The sequence below is a fragment of the Nematolebias whitei genome, chromosome 3 (genome assembly GCF_014905685.2).
Source record: "Nematolebias whitei isolate Nwh7 chromosome 3, NemWhi1, whole genome shotgun sequence".
In the NCBI taxonomy this organism is placed as follows: domain Eukaryota; kingdom Metazoa; phylum Chordata; class Actinopteri; order Cyprinodontiformes; family Rivulidae; genus Nematolebias; species Nematolebias whitei.
The window spans coordinates 8,809,122-8,832,524 of record NC_056500.1 but is presented as its reverse complement, the minus strand read 5'-3'; the positions used below and the strand labels follow the sequence as shown (position 1 = coordinate 8,832,524).

At 39.0% G+C, this 23,403-nt stretch overlaps 1 protein-coding gene across 1 annotated transcript in view; it reads left to right on the top strand.

The window, feature by feature from the left end:
- Positions 1-8,683: 8,683 nt before the first annotated feature.
- The window catches only part of LOC119407674 (contactin-associated protein-like 4), a 100,311-nt gene continuing 85,591 nt past the window's right edge, over positions 8,684-23,403 (top strand). The window contains exons 1-2 of the mRNA XM_037674493.1: positions 8,684-8,814; positions 17,251-17,361. Of these exons, the coding sequence (XP_037530421.1) occupies positions 8,730-8,814; positions 17,251-17,361 (196 nt within the window). The 5' untranslated portion in view covers positions 8,684-8,729. The remainder of the gene's footprint in view (positions 8,815-17,250; positions 17,362-23,403) is intronic.

Genomic DNA, 23,403 nt, shown 5'->3' with positions numbered 1-23,403 from the left:
TCTTGTATCACTTCACAGTCTTTCTTTCTTTACCATTCCTCCTTTGCTGCAAAAAACAAAACAAAACAGGTGTCTCCTCTCATTTCTGCTGCCAGCTATCATTCCTTACCCTGCATGCTTTGTTAAATATGATCACGCAGCAGCTTCATCAGTGTTGGCAGTACACTGTATCAGTGGGAAAATGAACCGGCCAGCATACAGCTCATTCTGGCTTACATTAAGGTCCTGTTAGTGTTCATTTGAGGGCTACAGTACAGCAGGGAAATAGAGCAGCGCTGAGCAAATTTATGCCAAAATAAGCCTCTTTGCACCTGTATAGTCATGCTTATGCAAATGATATGCAAATCACTGTAGTTTGCCCACATTATACTTATTCCTAGATAGTGTGAGACTGATGGTTCCCTAGTGTTTTGAGTTTTAGGTGTAAACTCTCCCTAGTCACCACAAAACATATAATTTATTGAGTTTTGCATTTCATTGGAAAGATTGTCCATGGTATAAAAGCAAAAACAGGAGCTGAAATGCTTAAATAGTTTACACTAATTCACACTCTTTTGAACATTGTCAATAAATCAAGGTCAGAAATACTGTGGCACCTCCATCTAATACTATTGCACAAGGAAACTGAAAAGTCAGGAAGTAAGATACATTGTGAGGCCATTGATTTAGGATGTTGGTATGATATATGTTGGGTGACAATTTTCCTGACTGAAGACACTGATGGTGCTAAAAACGATGGGTATAGATTTTTAGGGTTGTAGCACAAGATGACTGTGTAGCACAGAGGAATGGTCCAGGAAAATGTGATCAAGTCTTTTGTCAGTAACATCAGTGTAACAGCTGATAGAAAAAAACAACTGACTTAAATCTGAAACAAAATACCTTATTTGTCGCTGGATAAGTCGCACCTTTTTGAATAAATTAGCATGCCCCATGACTTATACAGCGAAGTGACTTATTTATGTTCTTTTGTTGTTGTCGTATTTATAAACCAATTTTTAGCTGAGATCTGACGATTTCATTCATTCTGACATGGAAAATATTGAACACTATCAACAAAGTCCATGCTCAATAATATAATAATTGAACTCTACCATTTTCAGCCACTAGAGGACAGTCGAGTAATTTGGCAAGCCAAGTGTCTCATTAATAGATTAAAGTGACTATTAATGAGACACTTGGCTTGCCATATCAAGCTACCTTCGTCTCGCTCCAGAACTTCTGGAGCAAACGTCAAATCAGCTGCATTTGGCTGCGCTGCCCAGACAAAATGGAGCTGATTTGACCATTAAAGTGAATTTATTAAGAAAAAGTTCAACTGAGACACCTTTACTATAATGTCGAGCAAACAACTAATTGTTTTTAGATGTTAATCTTGTTAAATTTAGAAGAAATGCACAGCGAGTCATACCTCTGCGTGCTCCCGCAGCTGCAAATCGGCTTTTGAAATGCAGCTGATCTGAATGTAAAAGTGCATTTATTAAGGAAAAGTTCAACTGAAAAACACCTTTGCTATAATTTTGAGCACACAAATAACTGTTTTTAAGTGTTAATCTTGGTAAAGTCCTCCCATTCACACTCCTGTGGCCGTCATTTGGCAGCCAATCAATTTTTGCCACAGTACAGGCCCACGTTTCCGGGTTGAGTGGTGACGCATAATAGATGCGACTTATACGGCGAAGTGACTTGTTTATGTTTTTTTCCACTTTATTGGACATATTTGTACAGATGTGACATGTATGGCGGAAAGTACGGTGCCCAGAAAGAAAACAATTGATGGTAAAATATCACATTGTTCACATTAGTAAAGCCTTTAGAGGGCAGAACTTATCTGCTCTCGGCACCTGCCTCTGCCCCACAGGACTTTATTGTCATGAGACAACGTGACATTTTCTTAGTGAAAGTTGGTCAAGATGTGTGCTATTGTTCTCAACTTTGGGCTATGTAAAGTTTTTGTTTTGTAATTTCCTTTTCTCCTTTATTTTTAATAGTAAAGCTATGCAACTGTTGTTTTCAACAAGAGGAGTTGCAATATTAAAATAACTAGTATTTCCTCATACCATGAGGAAAATGAAAACAGACTACAAACAGTCTGGATATTTTATTTAGGATGTAAAAAAAGACATCTTTAATGTTGCACAGAGAGAGATGTCAGAAGAGTGAAATTTATTCGGATGGTTTTCAGCTCCGGGATCCTAGATGTTACTTAATATTTGACAACCTGCTAGTTTTGTTTCTGAGTTCTTGAGCCTAATACGATCAAATGAAGACTCATTTGGAAGAACTCAAGAGCAAATAATCCAGTTTGGAGGATTTGTCTTAATACACTTGTTTTGTGACACAGCTATCAGCCAATGTTGCATTTTATGAGCCCGTTTGTGTCACAAGTACCTTAAATTAGCATAAAAGCTGAAAATAGCACGATTCCTCTCACCCTGAATCTGGTTCATGTCACTGGGTGTATCTTTTTTCTTGTGTAAAATGAAGCAGCTCTGGGTGTAAATGCATTGCTTTGTGGTGTTTTCTGTTTTTAAGTGACCCTCTTCAAAGAGCAACAGCAGCTCATGACCTTGATAAGACTCAGCAGGCAAGGAGCAAAGATCAAATGTTGTGTGGGTGAAACCCACTCATGACCTTTTCAAAGAACAATTGTTCCACAGCTGTTTCCACACAGGATGAAAGATGTTGTCACAGGTATTTTTTAGATCATTGACACAGTTAGTGTTGGTTGCCATATATCTAATTTGTGGGATTTGATGGATTGAGGGCCTAATTATTTTGAAATGTAAGTTTTTACTCAGCAAGGAGACTAAAAAGTACACAAGACTCTTTCTGCCAGACTTACCTTCCTCCAGCCCGTCAACGTGACTGATGAGAGATGTCACTTTTGAATATTCATTAATTCAAGGTTCAACTCTTAGTCTGACACTGAGTTTGAAAGCTCCCATAGGATGATGGGTTTTTCTGTCTCAAGAAATCTTTACTTGACTTGTGTGCAATGGGGTCAAATCGAACCTTTACTTTCTTTCTTCACAATTTACATTAATTTCTTCTTCTTCTTTCATCTGCTCCCTTCATCTGTGGTGGCCACAGTGAGCTCACTCGCACAAAGACTTGGCAATGGTTTTTACGCCGGATGCCCGTCCTGATGCAACCACAGACCACTGAACTACCACAGCCCTCTGTGTGGAGCAGAGAGCTGCCATCTAGAGAGCAATTGATGGAGGTTTAGGGCCTTGCTCAAGGGCCTAGAGTGGGGCAAGTGAGGGCAGAGCCAGGTGTGGGTGCTTCATCTTTCTCCCATATTTTGATGTTGTTGATCTGGGGAGTTGAACCAGCAACCTACCACAGGCCCACCTTCTCTAACTTCTACACCACCACTTCTCCATTCAAATAAATAAATAAAGACACCTTAAAAATAAAATGTTTATGTTTTCAAGACATTTTCTTTTCAAATAGAAAAATGATGATGTCTTCAACCTTGGATTTGTAGGACTGAGCTGTCCTAAATAAATGTACCCTCCTACCAGTGGGATGTGCCAGGTAAACCTAAAGGGAGGCGTCCTCGAGGCATCCGAATCAGTCGCCTTAACAAATATACACTCTAAAACTTTCAGTGCTCCAGAGGGGCCTTTAGCAACACAGAACATATAAACACAGATTACTCCGACAAGAAAAACTAACCTGAGTGGGTAAGAAGTTCATGAATTGCATGAAGCAACATCATTTGTAAAATTAAAACTTAAAAGGTCAGTTTTGATTGTTTCTTGTTTTTTTTAACATGGTAGGATATTTTATTTGGACAAAAAACATATTTTGTCTGACTGAAGAAAATGTTTTTGTTGACTGAATGACAGAAATACACTGAAATGATTATTTCCATAAGAAAAATCACATTTCAAAAACATTTATTAGATATATATGATAATGTTCTCGCTGTACCTTCAAACTTTATTGCACATCAAACTGGTCTATTGGGCACAGATCACGGTTTTAGGGTTTTACATCAAATATGCACAAAATACTACTTGTGCAACAGGACACCTTTTGTCACAATAACACAAAGTACGAGTAAGTTATTGTGCCCTTATGTCCATTATGCCTAGTTGTATAAGCTTACTTAATGTGGGGATTGTTACTTTCTTGTCTGCTAACCACACTTTGCAATTTCCTGAGCGGCAGGGTGACATTAAAGCACCAGCTGTTCCTGATTCTGGCTGATGAGACCAAGTGTTTGAGGCCCTGGGTACCAGTTTCTCTCCTCTGGAACATTTCATGCATTTTGGGAAAGACTTAGCACTAATCTAATCTGACTATACTTGATTTTCATTGTGCTCTTCAGCTCATGGTTCACGTTCCTCGAGACCCTGGTGTTCTTCATGTCCATTGCCCTGGTGAGATTACACCCTGATAATTTGTGCTCCTGGTCAAGGATTTACAGCCAGAAAGAGACACTGCAGTCTGAGTCCATCCTGCCACTCTCACACCACCTGTACTCACCTGCCTCCATGGTGATCCGCTGGCTGCTTCTGAATTTTTCCATGTCCTCTCCAAGCCAGTGAAACAAAGTAAGACGACCACGCTTTTATTCATCTACAACTCGACTACTCCAGTGGATCCAAATACTCATCTTTGTCGTTCTCCCACAGATCCTTCCAGTGTCCACTTACCGTTATACCTGAATGGAGTCTTTTCCTTGTTGGTTTGTGTTATAGTCACTGACCTCTATTATGCTCACTGACCTCTAGGGGCTCTCTTCATGAGAGAGCTGCTTCTTCTTGTGTTTCAGAGTTACCTGCCTGCCACAGGTAAGATGTGTTTCAGCTCATCAACCACTCCATAAAGAGCTTCATCTCAGAGGTGGCAGTCCCCTTTTTGCTGGGCCTTGATCTGCAGTGATCTTGTCTGTGTTGTGTACACTTTTGGGCAGGTTGTTGTAATACAAGTACTGTGTGAGCAATTGATTGAATAGCTGTAAAGGAAAGTGTTTTGCTTTCACAGTGGAAGCTGATAGGGATTCTCTGCCATTTTTGTTCTAAACCTTTTTCTCCTGTTTTGTGGATAGCTAGGGAGCTCAGCCTTTGTACTTTTAAGTTTACTTTTAGCTAGTGGTATTTTATTTTTATAGTTGAAAGGGGGTGTTTTGTCTAAAATAAAACTGTTCTTTTACTGACATCAACAGCTAGTTTTTTGTTTTACACCTAGTGCCAGTAATTAACCATTTGTTGTTTTGAGGAGGTTGTAACATAAGTGGGGGCTCGTCCGGGATTATTTTGAACATGGCACAGTTTAGTATGGAGAACTTTTTAAGGAATCCTACCTTACAACAGTTTGATGTCTGTAGGAAAGATGATTTATGTGCAATTGCTTCACATTATGGCATCTCTGTATCTAAATCTATGCTCAAAAGTGAATTAAAATCTCTTGTCTTTAGTAGCTTGGTCAAAAACTGAGTATTCTCATTGGAAGCGGATAAAGAGGATGCCACCTCATCTTCTGAACCTGCTGATCAGCCTGAGGTTTGTGCTGAGGATGGAACGAGGACACCTGCTGCTGAAAAACCAGAGAGGGGTAAACCACCAGCCTTTCTCTCACGGTTTGAGCCTTTTTCTATTGAGTCCACAAATCCCAGTGTTGGTGCCCATTTAAAGGTGCATCTGGCTCGTCTTGAACTGGAAGCCAGAGAAAGGGAATGCAAGGATGAACTTGAAATTAAGCTTAAATGCCATCAAATAGAAGCTGAAACTGCTGTTAGAATGCGTCAGCTGGAGTTACAGTCTCATAAACTGACCACTGACTCAACTGCGCCAACTTATACTAGAGATGTAGACAATGTCAATAATTTGTCAGACAAACCTTCCTCTTCTCCAGCACCTTCTACATTTGACATAAGTAAAAATATTGCCCTAGTCCCACCATTCCGAGAGACTGAGGTGAAGGCATATTTTAATGCATTTGAGCGTATTGCTTTTGCCCTGCATTGGCCCACAGAGGTCTGGTCCCTTTTACTGCAGTGCAAACTGGTTGGTAAGGCACAGGAAGTATGTGCAGCGCTTACAATTGAAGACAGTCTTGTGTATGACAAAGTTAAAGCTGCCATACTCAGGGCATACGAGTTGGTGCCTAAGGCATATAGGCAATGTTTCAGAGCCTTAAGGAAATCCACTGCACAAACATTTGTTGAATTTGCAAGGGAAAAAAGGAATGCTATTTGACAGATGGTGCCAGGCAACCAAAGCTACTGATTTTAACTCACTACGTGAATTGTTATTGTTGGAAGAGTTCAAAAACTGTCTTCCAGATCGCACAGTTTTGTACCGGAATGAGCAAAATGTTACCACTTTACAGGAGGCAGCTGTCCTGGCAGAAGAATTTGCTCTTACTCATAAAAAATGTTATTGTGAGCAAATCTGAACCATCCTCTCGTGACAAGACATGGAAAGAAGTTAGGTCACAGTCTCAGGTCAAGAGTACTTCAACTTCTAAGTCAGAGAGACAATGTTTTTATTGTCACAAAATGGGACATATAGTTTCTGACTGTTTGGCCCTGAAACATAAACAGGTACCTCAATCACCAAAACCAGGAAAAGGGGTTGGCCTAGTCAAGACTTTGAGATCCTCCCCACATCTATCAAACCTGAAGGAACCTGGTGAGTGTTTAAAGCCCTTCATTTTTGATGGTTTCGTTTCCCTGACAGGACTGAGGATGAGAAGCCAGTCAGGATACTGAGGGACACTGGTGGTTCCCAATCATTCATCCTTTTCAACCTCCTGCTATTTAATGCCAATACATCCTGCAATGCAAGTACAATAGTACAAGGGATTGGGATGGCCTATATACCGGCACCATTACATCATGTTCACATAAAGTCCAAGTTGGCCTCTGGATTCTTCAAGGTTGCGGTGAGAAACTGATTCCGTTCAAGGGGCTGAATTTATAATGGGAAATGATCTTGCTGGGGACAAGGTACTTCCTATTCCTGAGGTGGTGGATAAACCCAGTTGCATGAAGGATGAAGATGAGATGTTGAGATCCCACCCTGATGCGTTTGCTGTTAGTGTTATACCAGGTCCCAAGCTCGAAAGCTGGAGGAAGTGAACTTGACTGAATCTATTCTTGGATCTGCTTTGATGGAGGACAAACTACCAGCAGCTGGCCCTTCAACATCAGCACCCGTTGAGGAGGACTTGACTCCAATGTCTGAGGTTTTTCTCCCCCTGTCAATGTCTCATGAGTGTTCGAGCCTAGCTCAGGAAAGTGATGAAACGCTCACTAAATTAACATCAACTGTGCTAAAATTTTTTATTCTGGGTTTGGTAAACGGTAATCATGTTAAAGTGAGAATATCGAGATTTGAGCTTTAAAACGGAAGTGTCAAAGAATACTGCTTGCATTTTAAAGATTTAAAATGCTGCAAATTTATGTATTTGTGTCATGAACCAGAGGCCGGATCGCAAACAACAACAACAACCACTGAGAGGGTTAAAAGATTTATTGTGAAATAAAGTAAAACTCTGGAGTAGGTCCGGTTCCGGGCTGGTTCCGATCTTCTGATTGGTAGTTCGAGATTGGGTAGTGTTGAAGTGGCGGGCTGCCAGTAGAAGTAGAACTGATGTTAAGGTCCACTGGAACGGAGTCCAACAGGCTTGCAACTAAAAGATAAAGGTTAGTAGATGCAGGGGGAAAAAGACTAATTGGGGAAATGAATCTGTGGGAATCAGATTCAGGGGTAAGGATAAGTCCGTGATACAGAATGAGCTTGACCTTTAATCCGTGATCCAAAAAACAGTCAGAAGGGAAAGGCAGAGTTCATACCGTGAAGTCAGTTGTTCAGCAGAAGTATCCAGTACGTGATCCAAAAAGAGAGTCAAAAAACAAGAGCATGAGTCGGTACCTGATCAGATGAGCAAAAACAGACGAGGGCTGAGGCAAAAGCGTGGTCGTGGTCAAGGCAAGGGTCATGAACGTGATGAGTCAATCAATGAATGCTGGAAAGTCTACTGCTGATGAGACAGGATAGAGAATCTGGCCCAGACTGAGAGGAATGAGTGAGCTTAAGTACTGACTGGACCAGGTGGTGGAGCTGTGGGATAATGAGCGGTGACAGGTGAGATGAGTTGAGTGATTACTGAGTGTGCAGCATGACAGAGGAGCTGACAGAGAGCAGAGCTATGACATATTTGTACATCTTCATCTTACAACACAGATGCTTTTTTTTAAATTGCAATAAGAAAATGTTGCAACATTTAGGACACCCTGCTCTCTATAGGCTACAACAAACTCAAGCTTGCAGCAAACAGACAAACAGAACTCATGTAAGTGTTGTTTCGATCATTTAATGTAATCTAGTTTAATTTAAAGTTCTGCTGCTTGTATCTGGATGTGGCAGCTAACCAAGAGTTAAACACAGCATGCTCTCAGTGCGTTGTGGCGACAATAAACCAGTTCTGACTGAAACTCTGAGCTGCTTCAGGATCTCAGCAGGAGAGGTGTCTGCACTCTGGCCAGAGACGACCTCATATAAGCCCCTCTCTCCTCCTTGCTGCATGCTGCACTCGACTCGGGACAGCATCCCTCCTTGTCACCGGCTGCTGGCCAGACTCCACGCGCTGCTGCAGGTCTGCTGCAGCGCACGCACCGGAGCGGAGCTGGAGAGAAGTGCTGAGGAGCAAAGCAGGAGGTTGAAGCACGAGCGGGATTACACCCTCCACCTTCCTGTGGTCTGAACATGTCTTTGAGGAGTAAAAAACTCGCTGGGATTGTTGCGTTCATCTCATCCGTGCTGCTCGGCTCCTGTGGGACAGATGGAGAAGGTGAGCAGATCTGTGCGCATCTGGTGCTGTCCGAGCTGAGGGGGTTCTTTGTTAGTGGGGAGCTTTATAATCCAAATGTACCTGGGCTGCTTTAAGAGTCTTCACTAACAGCAATGGTTTATTTGTTCACAAGTTTTAGGTAAATAAGACCAAAAAAAGTATACATCGGTTTTTTCCATCCTTTGAGAAAAGATATGACTAATTGAAAATATTATTTTTGTTTTCATTGTCAGTAAAGTCTGAGAAGATTCTATCAATCACATTCAAGAATAAATGTATATAAAAATGTGAAGGATTTAAAATTTAATGATAAATTGCTGTAAAATAAAGCCTACATGGCATTACCCGTGCCAAAGTTGTACCAAGGTCAAGCCAAAAAGTTAAGATGTCAAAACTACTTCATATTTTAGTGGGTTAAATGCATTTTAACATAGAAAACATTTAACAAATAGTAATTGTGTTTTCTGATCATAAGAAAAAAAAGTGGTGCGTTGTTTTAAAATTCTTTGAAAAAAAAAAAAAAGAGCTTTTGCTCAAAGTTATCATAATCTCATGCTAACCCATGCTTAAAAAAACGGTTCAACTTTGGTCTTAAAACTTTACTGATATAATTCCAGCTCTTGTACTTCAATACAATACGGTCTGAAACAGGTGTCTCTTGTAAATGAGTCCTCGTGGCTCATTGAGACTAGCCTGTATAAATAAAGGTTGAATAAAAAAATTCCAAGTGGAAAATTTCAACCTTTTACCCATTTATTTAATTTTATACAGCTTCATGACAGGGTCTTCAACAGCAGATGCAAACAGCCTGTTTCTCCAAGTTTGCTATGAAATGGTTTAGTCTTTGTTATTACAGTTGATTTGACCACCGTGAGGACTTACATTTGAAAGACTTACTCTGCGGACTGAAGGATGTCTGTTTTAAAAGATATTAAATCCCTCAGCTTGCCTTTTTATATTGTCTTTTTTAAACGTTTGATGTTTTCTGGAAAGCAAAGATGAGAGGGAGATACTGTCAGTCAGGAGAGATGCTGGAAAGATCCACCGAGGGAAGATGCTTTTGCTTCTCTTGTGCCAGTTTTACACTCAAATAAGGTTCCAGAAAAAAATATTGGAAAAGTAGGTTCTTGAGTGAGGGGATGGTTTAAAAAGAAACCTTTGAAAAGAACTTATTTAATCATTGCTGGAACTGATTTGTTAGATCCCCAATTCCCTGCTGTTATTGAGCCTGAGAGCCATGAGAGCTGTTAGTTTTCTCACGGGAGGTTTTAATGAATAGATTCAGGATTTACACAGTCGAAGTGGCTCAGTGAAATCTAATGAGTGTCCCCCTTACTGTAATCACAGTGTCCGAATGTTTTCATTCATGTGTTAAATCAACCGGAGGCAGCACTGAAACTGATTGTAAGAATCGATGGATAAGGGAGTAAAACAGAGAACAGAGGACATCAATGAGTGCTGCTTTCTTAGCTTTACTGGTCATTTGAGAAGACGGCTTTGAAAAAAGGAGGGTTTCATTGACTAGAATTGACCCTAAATCTTATTAAATCAATACCGTGTTTCATCATCTGACATTTTTTTATTCTCTGTAAAGCAGACCTCACTAACTTTTCTTCATTACCTGCTAATATTTTAACTCAAACGTCACGGCAGGGTTATTTATATACATTTTATCCTTAGTCGTATGGCTGGCCACCGAGTGAGAAGCAGCAAATAAAGCAGATTAAAGAGAGTCACACAGCTTGTGAAACAGTCCCAAACCATTTTTAAAAGAAATGGCAGTGAATTTTGTAGCTTAGGTCGACAAATCGGGAAATTATTTTCTCTGTAGTCATGATGTGTGAATGGAATAGAAAGGAGGCAGGTGGAACAGTGAGGATACAATTAAGAGAGTTCAGACTGGTGGTTTGGACATGTCCAGAGGAGGGACTGTGGGTATATTGTTAGAAGGATGTTAGAAATGCAGCTGCCAGTAAAAAGACCAAGAGAAGACGTATGGATGCAGTTAGAGGAGATGGAGGTGGCTGGAGCAAGGATAGAGTGAGGTAGAAGAGGATGACTGACTGTGTTGACCCCTGAAGAGGGAACAGCCAAAAGAAGACCATGCACAAGTATCACTCTGGCCTTTAATTTTGTTTTCTGGGGAGAAAGTAGGGTTTGCCAGCATTCCAGCAACTTTTAAACACAACAAGTCACAAAGAGCAGCGATTCCTGACGCTGTGTGAAAAAAAAACAAACTAAAACACTTAAAAATGTAGGCATAAGCTGTACAAGATAAACATTCAAACTTTATACACAAAGAGCTCAATCTGAAAACTGAACCAAGAGGCAGCAGAGCAGCAACAAGGTTTGTGCAACTGACAATACAAAAGCAAGTAAACACAGAGACATCAATAATCTGCTAATTCTGGCTTAGTAGAAGTTTTATTATATGGCTTGAAGTTTTTAAGGATCAACCTAAACTAGTATTTCCTGTTGCATAAAGGCACTGCTGCATGTGACATGTCGTCAGCTTTAATTTGCTGTTGTTGAAAGGAAATGGCTTTCAAGGACATTAAACCGTTGATTCATACTGAGTTGATCAAATTTATTCAGGTGGGGTCGTTTATAATTGGTGAGAGTTGGCTGATATTCACCAACCACTGGCCAAACATGCCTTATCGTTCAAAATGATGAATAACTGATATACTCGTCTGCTTGAGTTACGTGCTTGTGAGCCCAAAATAATTAAATAAATTAAAAATCATGACTGCAAACGGTAGCTTGTTGGAAAATAATTTAGATCAGCGTTTGGATAAATCACTTTAATCTTAATGATGACTGTCGCCACAGTCATGCAGATCTTGAGTATCATCATCATTATGATGATGATTTCTTCAGAGACCTTCTCTGTTGGCACTTGTTCAGTTTTCTGTTTGCACAGTAACCACCATGAGTGCCCATCTACAGTCTTTTTTTTAAAAATTTATTTATTTTTACAATTTTGCTTCATTTGTATGTTCACACCAGCAGAAGCATCAGGGTTTGCTTCTCTCAGGCCGTTAAAACTGTTGGTTGGATTTTTGATTATTTGAGCTGAGGCCGAGGGAGTAACTTAAGGTGTTTTTTTTTTTTTTCCGATGTGCTCAAAATTAATCTCTTCTAGTCTACAGCTAGACAGAAAAGTTGATAAAATATGCTGGGGGAAAAAAAAAAACGATGATTTAAATTTCTCCCTGCTTCATAACAGCCCTGTCTCATCAGAATTTATTACTTTTCAATAAGCTGCTGCTTAGCAGTGGGAGAACATAAACCTCGGAGTGAATTCTGTTTGACTTGAATGTGACAGACGTCTTGTCTGCAAAGTTTTCCTGCCCTTCATGCTTCATCACACGATGCCTTAGAGAACAATGTTAAGGTCAGAGCAAACTGATGCAGATTAAATGACCACATTTTTATGTTTTCAGTAGAAGATGAGCCTTAAAAAAATCCCAAGTCAAGGTTGCATGGCTGCTGACGCTAATCATGAGTCTAGATATATTAATCCAGGGACTAATACTTAGTTAATCAAATTGACAGGAAACTGTAATCCATTATGTCTTTGTGACCTGTGGAATTTTGTGTTTGCCCAAGTCCAGTTCCCCTGGAGAAATCTGCTTCTTAACAACAGATTAATTTATGAAACGACCCTGTCATTGTATCAGATACCTTAACATAGTGTTGTAGTACTCGAGACCCATCTTGAGACCACTTTTTGATGGTCTTGGTCTTGTCTCGGACTCGACTGCATTTGGTCTCTGTCTTGTCTCGGTCTCGGACATTGAGGACTCGGGATTTTATTTCAAGACCACAACTGTGGATATATCACTAAATTGCCAGAATATTGTCCAGTTTATTTGTCAACGTGACTCGTTGCTAAATGCATGTTTTTGTTACCTCTGTCACGCCCTCTTGTACGAGTACTCCAGTGTTGCCAGATTGAGTGGTTTACTGCCAATTTGACGGTTTTCATTCTGATTTTGCTGGGAACTCTGGGAAGATTTTTGTTGGATTGTTGCGTTTTGCCACAAATTGTTAAATTACTTTGGCTTGTACTGATGTGTGTTCATGTTCAAACAGTAAATATACTGTAACAATATATTGATTGTGCAGATTTTTTTTGTGATGTGGTGGTTTTTAACACATTTTTGGGCTGGAAAACCTCAACTCTATCTGGCAACACTGGTCACTCCAAGAAAGTGAGAAGTGATTGTCTGGGCGCAGGAGAAGATGTCTGCCATATCATCAGTTATAAAATGTGGCTATTTAAATCACAAATAATATACTTGTAACTAATATCCATTTATGTAACTTTTTTTAGGTGTATCTACTACTTTATTGAAACCACTGTGCAACTATATGGTTATGCTTGGTCTTGAGTTCAGACTTATGAAGAGTGTTTTGCCAGTTTTTTAAGGCTTGGCATGTGATGAAACTGCTTCCAATTTAACAGCTGTGTAATTTTGATTTCTTTGTTTTGTAGCTTTGAAAATTTATAAAAGCTAATATATTCATCCAAAAGCAAACTTAAAGTTGCAGTATGTAACTTTTATAAAAAATATTTTATAATAAAATCATTTTAAAATTGATTTTATTTGACATCTTGGTCTCAACTTAGTCTTGGACCCTAAAAGTCTTGGTCTTGTTTCGGCCTCGATATGCTCTGGTCTTGGTTTTGACTTGGTCTCTTGTTAGGTGGTCTTGAGCACAACACTTCCTTAACAGTCTGAGAATCCCCTGCATTTGACCAAGGTCACAATTCACTGTCACCTTCTAACTCAGAAGCAAAGTAAAAACTGTGTACAATGAACAGGACAGGTCTCAGGTCCATATCGACTCACATCTACTCACTACAGACTCATGTTCGGACTGCTGTTTAATATACTGTATTATTTTACATTATTAGTGTTTAGCGTATATCTCAGATCTTTCAGCACATTGTTTAGCATTTTAGTGTAAACAGCTCCTTATATACTGTTTCACTTTATACTTTATATTTTTGCTATTTTGGGTGTAACTGGGACCCTGAGCACTCAGTTTTGTTCTACCTCATGTACCACATGTGAAGCAAATGAAAATAAAGATACTTGAACTTGAATAGAGACAACCAACCATTTACGTGCTTAAAAGTTAACCGAGCATGCATGCATTTGGTCCGTGGGAGAAAACCAAAGTACTTGGAGAAAACTCACGTGTGCCCAGGCAGAACAGACAAAATGGCCTCAGGTTGGAGGTGAACCTGTATACATCTGCAACTATGTACCTCCAGAAAATATCAGTTTAATTTAAACAGCTTGGAGACATTTACATTAAGATTTGTGTTATTGTGCAAACTAAATTTATTGTGTGGAAAAACGTGTATTTGAATAGACAGGTGGTTAAAGCCCACACTATGCACAAAAAGTGATAAAGGGCAAATAAAAAATGTGCAGGACGCAACATTTCTTGCAGCGTTGAGGGAGATGAGCTGCAATAGACAGAGGAGAGCTGGAGGAGTTAGAATGACTACAAAAATGAACAAAAAAGTGGAGACATTTGGTTCAGTGCCCTGTGTGAACATTTATTGCTGGCGCCCTCCATCTTTAAGCCATGCAGTGACACTCTCAACTCCTCTCATTTCACCCATCAGCAGACCTTCTTTGTGTGTGTGTGACATGGGGTGCAAAGGACCAACTGCCTTCATCTCACCTTCAGACAGCTGCAGTTCTGTGACGCACAGAAACACAAGTTTGAGAGCTAAAGTTGATCTCCTGCTCGACGCAGTTCAGAGAACTCTACACAATAAAAATGTCAACACTTGCTCTTGTCAAGGGCGGACACATTTCCCCTCCTCTCCCTCTTCGCTTTGCTTGCCTCTGTCCTGCCTATGAAACTGCTTTAGAGCCTATCTTCTACAAATCCTAATTCAGCTATGGATTTGGTCAGTTGGTCCCTCAACACAACTGATAACATTTCTTCGAAGAGCAGACAGGCTTCAGGAGAGCTGATTTGCCCTGTTGGCATGCACACAGCTGGATATATCATCGACTTGGAAGACTTGATGACGTGTCTATCTCTGCTGTCAATCGTGGATGTTAAAGATGCATTTACAATTGGATTTATGATAACTGGTTTCCTGCTTTTTGGATTCGGCTGGTTCCTGGTCTTTCAACAAACAAGGAAGTTGTCGGCAGCAAATTTGGATCTGGTCAGGCTTCCTGCATTATGTGATGGCTTGGTTCGTGCCTCGAGCACCCAGACTCAAATGCTTTTGGCAGGGTGGATCAGATCTCGGGGATTACTCTCAGTCACGGTCCACTGGTGTGGCCATTTAATTTGGACGTTTTGGAACCGAGAGGACCGACACAGGCTCAAGGTAGACATAATCAGTAAAGTTATGCTTGTCCACACAACAACTGTTTATCTGAATTTGGCTCCCTGACTGGTCTTGAAAGGCCACCTTATCTTAATTCGCCTGGAAGCTCTGTAAACCTTGATGCTCTGCCCCTCCCACCTCCCACCAAGGAAGTCTATGGACCAGTCAGAGGAACCCGGCTGAATAAACATTCTGTCATCATTTCAGGACTTTTTGGATTCTATCTCTGACGTTGTCCTTGGCCATCCTCAGCACCTCTTCCCCTGAGAGTGTATGGCTCCCGCCAGAGGGAACAATGTGCAGTGCCTCTGTTGGTTGTCTCTGGACATGCTCACCCCCCCCCCCCCCCCCCGGCAGAATCTCGGCATCATTATGTGCTTGTGTGTGAGGATTTTTTCATTTTCATGCTTTTAATCTTCAGTCAAAGATTAAGAGCATTTTAGGATTTTTTTTTTGCCTCCACATAACCTATGTTGTCACTTTCACCACTTATTGTCTGTCCAAACAGGTCTCACTTGTAAATGAGTCTTCAAGGCTCAGTGTGATTTAACGGTTTAAATAAAGGTTGAATGAATGAATGAAAAGTTTCCTCCATTTTGGCCTTTGTGTCTGGACTGATGGAATCAAATCAATTTGGTCAATTTATACCGCACCAATTAATTCAAATGCCAGCTAGTAAAAGTTTTATATTTAAGAAGCCAGCAAATTGCTTCAAATCTTCACTTTGTCACAATCTCCCATCCCGAACAGCACATTGGTGAAAGTAAAAATAAGCAACTTCTTATTAAAATAAAACCCTCCAGCAGAACAAGGCTCAGGGTGGACATCATCTGCCTCGACTGGTTGGGTTTTGAGAGAACAGGAAAAAAAGACAAATGCAGATAGAAACCTTCTGTTTGCTATGTGAATACGTTTTAACAGTGTTTTTACACTTTATTGTTGCCTGTACTTTATATGTTCAGTCTGGAACAGGTCCCTCTTGTAAATGGGTTCTCGTGGCTCAATGAGACTAGCCTGTATAAAAAAAGGTTGAATGAGAAATATATATATAAAAATATAAATATATATATATAATTTTTTTTGTTGAACTACAACTGTAGCACCTTGTAAACTCACCAAGTTACAGCTGCACTTTGCTTAGTGCAGCAAGAAGTCATTGTTGCAGAACAGAAGCCACCGAAATGTGTTTCAGAGGCTTTTGTTGTGTTCAGTCTGCAAGTATCCTTAGGGTGTCAGATATGAGAGTACGTGCTCTTGTAACATTGAATAAATCTTTATGTTGTGTTAATTCAATTGCTCTAATTAGAGCAACTGTTACACAATAACTTCTCAGTTAATTATTTTAAGATGATGACTGCAACAATCAGATTATCTTAGACCATTAATCGGACATCTTTTTCCACTGTAAATAATGGGATCATCTTATTGGTGTGCTAAGAAGTGAGTACCATGATATACAGCTTTGTATATAATTATTTACAGCTTAAATTTTTCAAACATTCTTATACTTTATTCATTCATTATCACCCTGTTGTTTTCCTACTTTTATGATTTGAGGATTTCCATTTGAAAGGCAAAGTCCAAATTGAAATATCAATACCTTAAAGCTGTTTGTGCATCTGTGTACATGTACATTGTTATATTTTATCATTAATAATTATTTTTTTTTCAATGTAACAGTGATTAATTTGCATTAATTTGCTGTTCGTGAGTAACTTATTGTATTTTGACTAAATAATACTTCTTGTCCTTGACATTTCACTTACTAAGCATGCGAGACATTAAAATACTTTCTTTTCTCAAATGAATCGATGCTGTCTGTTTCCTTCGCTGGCCTTTATCACCGCTCCTAACTCACAATGACTTCAGTCTAGTGTTTAATGGAGGCCTAATAATTCAGGTTTAACCTTTCCAATAGAGAAAAATTAAAATATATTTTAGTCCCAGCTATTCAGCGATAAAACAAACTGCTGTATAACTGTACATTTTAAGCTTGATAAAATGATTCATTTCGTTGAACATTGATATTTATTTATTTTTTCTGCTGTGTGATTGGTTAACAGAGGTGTGTGACAGTCCACTAGTGGCCAGTCTGCCGCCATCATCCTTCAGGAGCTCTTCTCAGCTGTCCAGCAGTCACGGGCCAGTGTTTGCTAAAGTCAACAGAAGAGAAGGTGAGCAGTCATTCATGTTCAACTTAAAGCGCAACCTGCAGGTTAACAATGAAACAGCTTGACGTCAAACATTTAAACTAGAATTACCATTTAATCTAACATGCAAGGTTTTGGTCTGTGGGAGGAAACTGAGTTCCTGCAGAAAATCTATGCATGATCAGGGAGAACATGCAAACTCCACACAGAAAGGCCCCAGATGGGTCACAAACCGGCAAACTCCTTACAGCTTTAACTACTGCACCCACCATGTACTTCATATAAAATAAAGTTAAACAATATAAAGTTCACACTTGCATTTAAATATCTAAAAAAAGGGCTGTTTCCATGCAGACATCACCTCTTTAGATTAAATAGTGCAAAGACATTATTTCAGACTCAATGTTTCAGTACATAAATAAAGCATCACAATGCAATTGTTGTTGTGCAGACTAACGTTTTACCTTTTATTTTAAATTTAGATATGTATTTATTTATGATTTGTCCATTGTAGTTGTGTATAATAAATAGTGTAATAAAATCAGATGCATACTGCGTATGAGCGCTTGGCTTCACAGCAATAACAAAACAGATTGAACCTGACATAACAAGGCTTTTTAATGTGTCAAAGGAAGTGCTTTTACTTTCAACTAATAAATTCTGAAATAGCTGGCGAGATTAAAATGCAACAACTCTGAGATTGACAAAGTTTTACACCAAATGCAAAGAAAGTTGGTTAAAACTGTTAAGTACTCGTTGATGAAAATGTTTACGCTCTAGAAATTATTGAACGGGTTAAATCAAGGAATTCCAATCCTGTTTCTCTTTATTTGAATAGGAATGATCTTTTTAATTTTTTAAAACTTTCATCAGAGTGAAAATATTATGAATTGTCCGTCTATTAGAAATGAAAGTTTTGTGTCACTTTAAACTTCAGGAACTTGGTCAGTTGTTGACTCCACTTTTCATGAAAAGCCTCCAGGCCAGTGCAATGATCCAAACAGACTGTGGAAAAGTGATGTGCATCGCCTGAGTTTTGGTCTTTTTCTTGAGGGTTCTGTTCTGTGAGCTGCGGAGGTGCATTTCCACGTGGTGCAGAAGAAACTCTGAGCCTCTCTACAGGACGCTGAGCACAACACATCAAAGACAAACCTAAGCTGCAGTCGAATCTCAGAAGTCCCTTTGTGGTAGCCACAGGGACAAGGAGGTAAATCTAGGAAGGTAGAGGAATATATGGATAAACCAATGGAACAGCAGTTTCTGCTAACCATTTATTTTATGAAAAAAGAAATGCATTGAAATTTTATTGGACTAGTATTTCAAAAACTGCACAGGGGCAACTCTTCTCAGAAGGGGCACAGAATTGTGTTGTGATTCATGAACTATGGTGGAAAAAATAAGAAGGAAATCTCCACAGGATACTATTACAAGCTTTGTGAAGAGCTATCTCAGCTTGTTTGCCAGCTTTTGTAAGAAAACACTTGGCAAATTTTCCATTTACAGAACTCAGAGGCTGTCTGTGGTCTCATAGCAGACACATTGAACCCTGGGGTTTCTTTCTTTTTTATTGGCACTGAAAATATCATTTTGATCGGCTGGGAAAGAAGATGACTCGGCAAAATATTTTTTCGAGTTGGTTATGCAGTAAGGGATGTGCGGCTTTTCTAAACATATCCAACATGAAAATGTATTGTCCTTTTCTGTATTGACTGACAATTAAATATAAAATCAATCACTCAGCTGGACCGGTTTCCAAAATGAAGTAACATAATAAAATATTAGAGCAGATAGGAATACATCCATACAGTAGAAAAATGGCTTACTTTAAAATATAAACAAACCTGATTAATTTTATTATTTTTTTTCAACTGAAAATACACTATTAAAAAAAGAGCCACCTTTTATGATCACAGTAGGGATGTTTTGTTTTTTTCTCACTGGCTCTCTAATGAGACGTACGCATTTCTCCCCGCTTCCTGTTCCCTTCCTGCTTTTTTGCTCTGTCTGTGTATCGGAGCAGCTCCTATTTTTACACATCTTCCAAAATGAAAACTACGGTTTTGGATCTGACCAACTGGACTTTCGACGCAAATGACAACATCTTTTCAACAAAGCGACAGGGTCCTGGAGAACCCTCATCTGCTCGGACAAGACGCATGCAGCTGGATATATCTCTACTCATGTGTCTACCTCCGCTATAGAACGAGGACGCTGGAATTTCACCCTAATCCATCCATTTCAGACCTTGGAAGTATCAGTAAGACTCAAAAACTGACAAGGAAAAAAATAGTCTGCCTAAATAAGTCAACAATTGTGATTATCTGAATCTGACTCCCTGGCTGGCCTCGAAACAGGCGGACTTATCAATTTCTCCAGGGAAATGTGTGAACTAAGGAAAAGCTTTGTCTATCGATCTATCTCAGTCCAATTATAATAAAGCTTATTCTGATTATGGACCAATTATTTATAAAAACAATTTTTTTTTAAAAATAAGATAATACTTTATTGATCCCGCAGGAAACTGTTGATAGTTGTTGATTGTTTATTCATATATTGAAGCATTTTTATTAATTTTATTTTTTCCATATTGCATTTACGTTTTGCATGACCAATGAAAAGTGTAAATCCTTTTGAGTAGTTCAAATCAGGCAAAACTTATTATTTTTAATGTACAGATCAAATTGGATTAAAAAAAAAAGATAAATGCCAAATAGTTAAATTCTTCCTGTTTTAAACGTTTGTATTAATTAAAAGACCTCTCTAACATCGTGCAATGTCTGATTTTATGTATCTTTTTCCTCCACCTTCAGTAATTATGACTGGAAGTGTCCAGAAATCACTAATTCTGTGATGTGTGATTTGTATAGTTTTGTTATCCTTGATTTGCTCTTTTATGGAACAGTGACAGAAACAAGTGAAAGATGGTCAAAGTGCAAATTTAATTCTCTATCAGACATGAAAAGCCAAATGAGATGTTCAGGGTAAAGAACCCCCAAATGCCTCCTTTGCCATTTTGTTTCATCTTGGCTGGTCAGTTCATATGAGGACAGGCACTGGTTGGACATCTCACACATGGTGGCCTGTTACTTCTTTCTAGACGTCGCGAGCTGTCCCCACTTTCTGTGTCTCACTATGCATGTAGTGTTTGAGAAGCAGCTGCCTTGCATTTGTGGAAAGTGAATAATTCATGTTCCAGCTCTGACAAATGCTCTGACTTTCAACTCTGCTGAATTTGAAAAAAAGAAGGAGTGGGTGAAGGCCAGAGGCAGGGGCAGTGACAGAGACCAGCAGAGACCTTCAAGCAGAAGGTTCTGGTTAAAAGCCCAAGGAGAAAAACCTTCTCATTATGTTTTGCCACAAGCAAATAAAGGAAGGCACTCTCGCACTGAATACTGAAAGTTTCCAATGTCTTTGTGCGAGGACTACTTTAAAGTTTAGTGTTTTTCTTTAAACAGTATCCACAATACTGCATGATAGTAAGGTACATGTGCCGTTGGGCTGGAGCACATGTGACTGAGTTGATTGGGCATAAGGAAAAGAAAAGACAGGTAAAGGTCATCAAGCTGTGATGTTGAAAAAATACAATAGATTGAAGGTGTCAAGACAAATCTGTGCAAGAATGAAAGAAAGTCTAGATGTTTGGAACAATCAGCAGATATGTTGTGTGTAGCTGCCCAGCCTTATTGAGTAATCAGAGATAAATGGCCTTAAGTAAAAAATGAAAGCCAGAGGAATGTGATTTCTCCTAAAGCTAGTCCTGAGCACTATAATACTGTCCCTACAGTCAAACACAGGGATACAAGTATCATTCTGAGGCAGTATGTCTGAAAGATTTAGGACTAGTGAGGACAGAAAAAAATGAAGACAGACAAAACATTTATACTGCAAAATATTTCATTGCACCAATAAAGCAACCTATGGTTTACTGACTGAAACATGACTGGAGAAAAATAACAATAAATAAAATGTTTGATTGTCCTAAACTGATATAAAGATAATCTGAATGATAATCCAGTGAAAAATCTCTGGAGAAACCTGAAATTGGTGGAACACCGATGGTTCACATCATCTGGCTAAACTTTCAATTCAGTCCAATTCAGTTTTTTTATATAGCGTCAATTCACAACAAAGTTGTCTCAGGGCACTGAATAGAACATTCACATGCATAGAAAAGCCCATTATTAAAATGATCTATCTGATCAAGCCAGCAGACTCGCTGAATCTTCATTTTGTCGCAGTCTCCCATCCTGACCAAGCACAAAGGCGACAGTGGAAAGGAAAAACTCCCTTTTAAAAGGAAGAAACCTCCAGCAGAACCAGGCTCAGGATGAGTGGACATCTGCTTTGACCGGGTGGGTTTGAGAGGACAGGAAGGAGAGACAAACAGACACAGAATGGCAGGTCCAGATGTAGGTGCAGGTGCACCCTCTATGAAAGAAAGACAAAAACACATGTCAAGAATAGAAACAATAATTACAAATACAGAACAGGTTGAGCAGAGTAAATAAAGACAGTAGCATAGTGAAGAAATGTGGTCAGCTTGTCCTCCCAGCAGTCTAAGCCTATAGCAGCATAAATAAGGGATGGCTCAGGAAACCCAAGCCAAACGTAACTATAGGATTTATCAAAAAGGAAAGTCTCAAGTCCAGTCTTAAAACTGGACAATGTGTCAGCCTCATGGACAGAAACTGGAAGTTGGTTCCACAAGAGAGGAGCCTGAAAACTGAAAGAGCTTCCTCCTAAACTTGAAATACAATGTCAAAAGAAAAGAAACAATAAAAATGTCAAGGTCATCCAATAATTTTTAAGAAGACACGAAGCAGTCATCACTAATAAATGTTCTTAACCAAGAACTAATGAGAAGTCTGTTATTTTAAAGCCTGCACCATTTGAGCATTTGAAAGGTATCATTCACAAAAGAAAGGTCAAGCTAAACAGATTTTAGAGCTATGGATTGGAAACATCTGGACGTATCCTCATCTTTAAAACTTAAAAAAAAAGGATTAAAAAAAGGTAATTAATAAATGTGATCTTGATTTGTTTAAGTTTTTTTAGATTAAGATAAAAAGGAAATACATTTGTCAGTTTTAATGTTGCAAAAAGTAAAAATCATGAAGGTGTTTGAAAACTTTATGAATGCAAAATAAGCATGCACAAGGAAACAAAAAGATTGATTTGATAAAGAAAAATGGTAGAATGTATACTGGATGATTCAGTATTTTGTTGTAAATTGAAAAACACTGGTTAATCACAACAGAGACTTCAGATACATTTGATTTTTATAAAGTTAAAGGAAGGGGCTGTTTTCTGTGATTTGACTCCTAACCTGCTATCCCAGGTATTTCTTATTACTGTAATCTAATTATGATTGTAGCTCAGCCCTTCTCAGATTGGCAAGAAAATACTATGACTCCATTATGTTCTGTTGCTAAATGTTAACGACAGCATTTAACATTTCCAGGCAAATGTTAATGACAGTTTTTAACATGCAAACCGTTTGTTTTTCAGTAGCCCATATTGATAATTGCAAATTTAAACCAGTTTAATTATCCTGAAATAGGCTTGGAACACACAGACTGCTCACAAATTAAGTTTTGGAAGTGGTAATTTGGATTTTAAACGCGGGCGTAACATTAGCGGTGCATGCAGATTCAAATTAGGAATGTGAAGAAAGCCTCGACTCAGGTATAGATCTTTGTGGGATGTTTATGTGCCACCTTTGCCTCTTCAGGTGACTCATATTTATGACATTCCTAATCACCTCATCTGGAAAATTACACATGGTCTCTAATAAAATCATTTTAATTCCAGACAGTCCATTTCACTATAAAACCTATTTATTTTGGTAAATATTGCTTGATGTACGGGAAAAAACCTGCTAAGGCATCTCTTCTCAGCGTTCTTTTAATATTGCTTTTGCATTTTTGTCTCGGTTTTCTGAAAATGTTTAATCATCCATCCATCCATCCATCCATCCATCCATCCATCCATCCATCCATCCATCCATCCACCCATCCACCCATCCACCCATCCATCCATCCACCTACCCATCCATCCATCCATCCT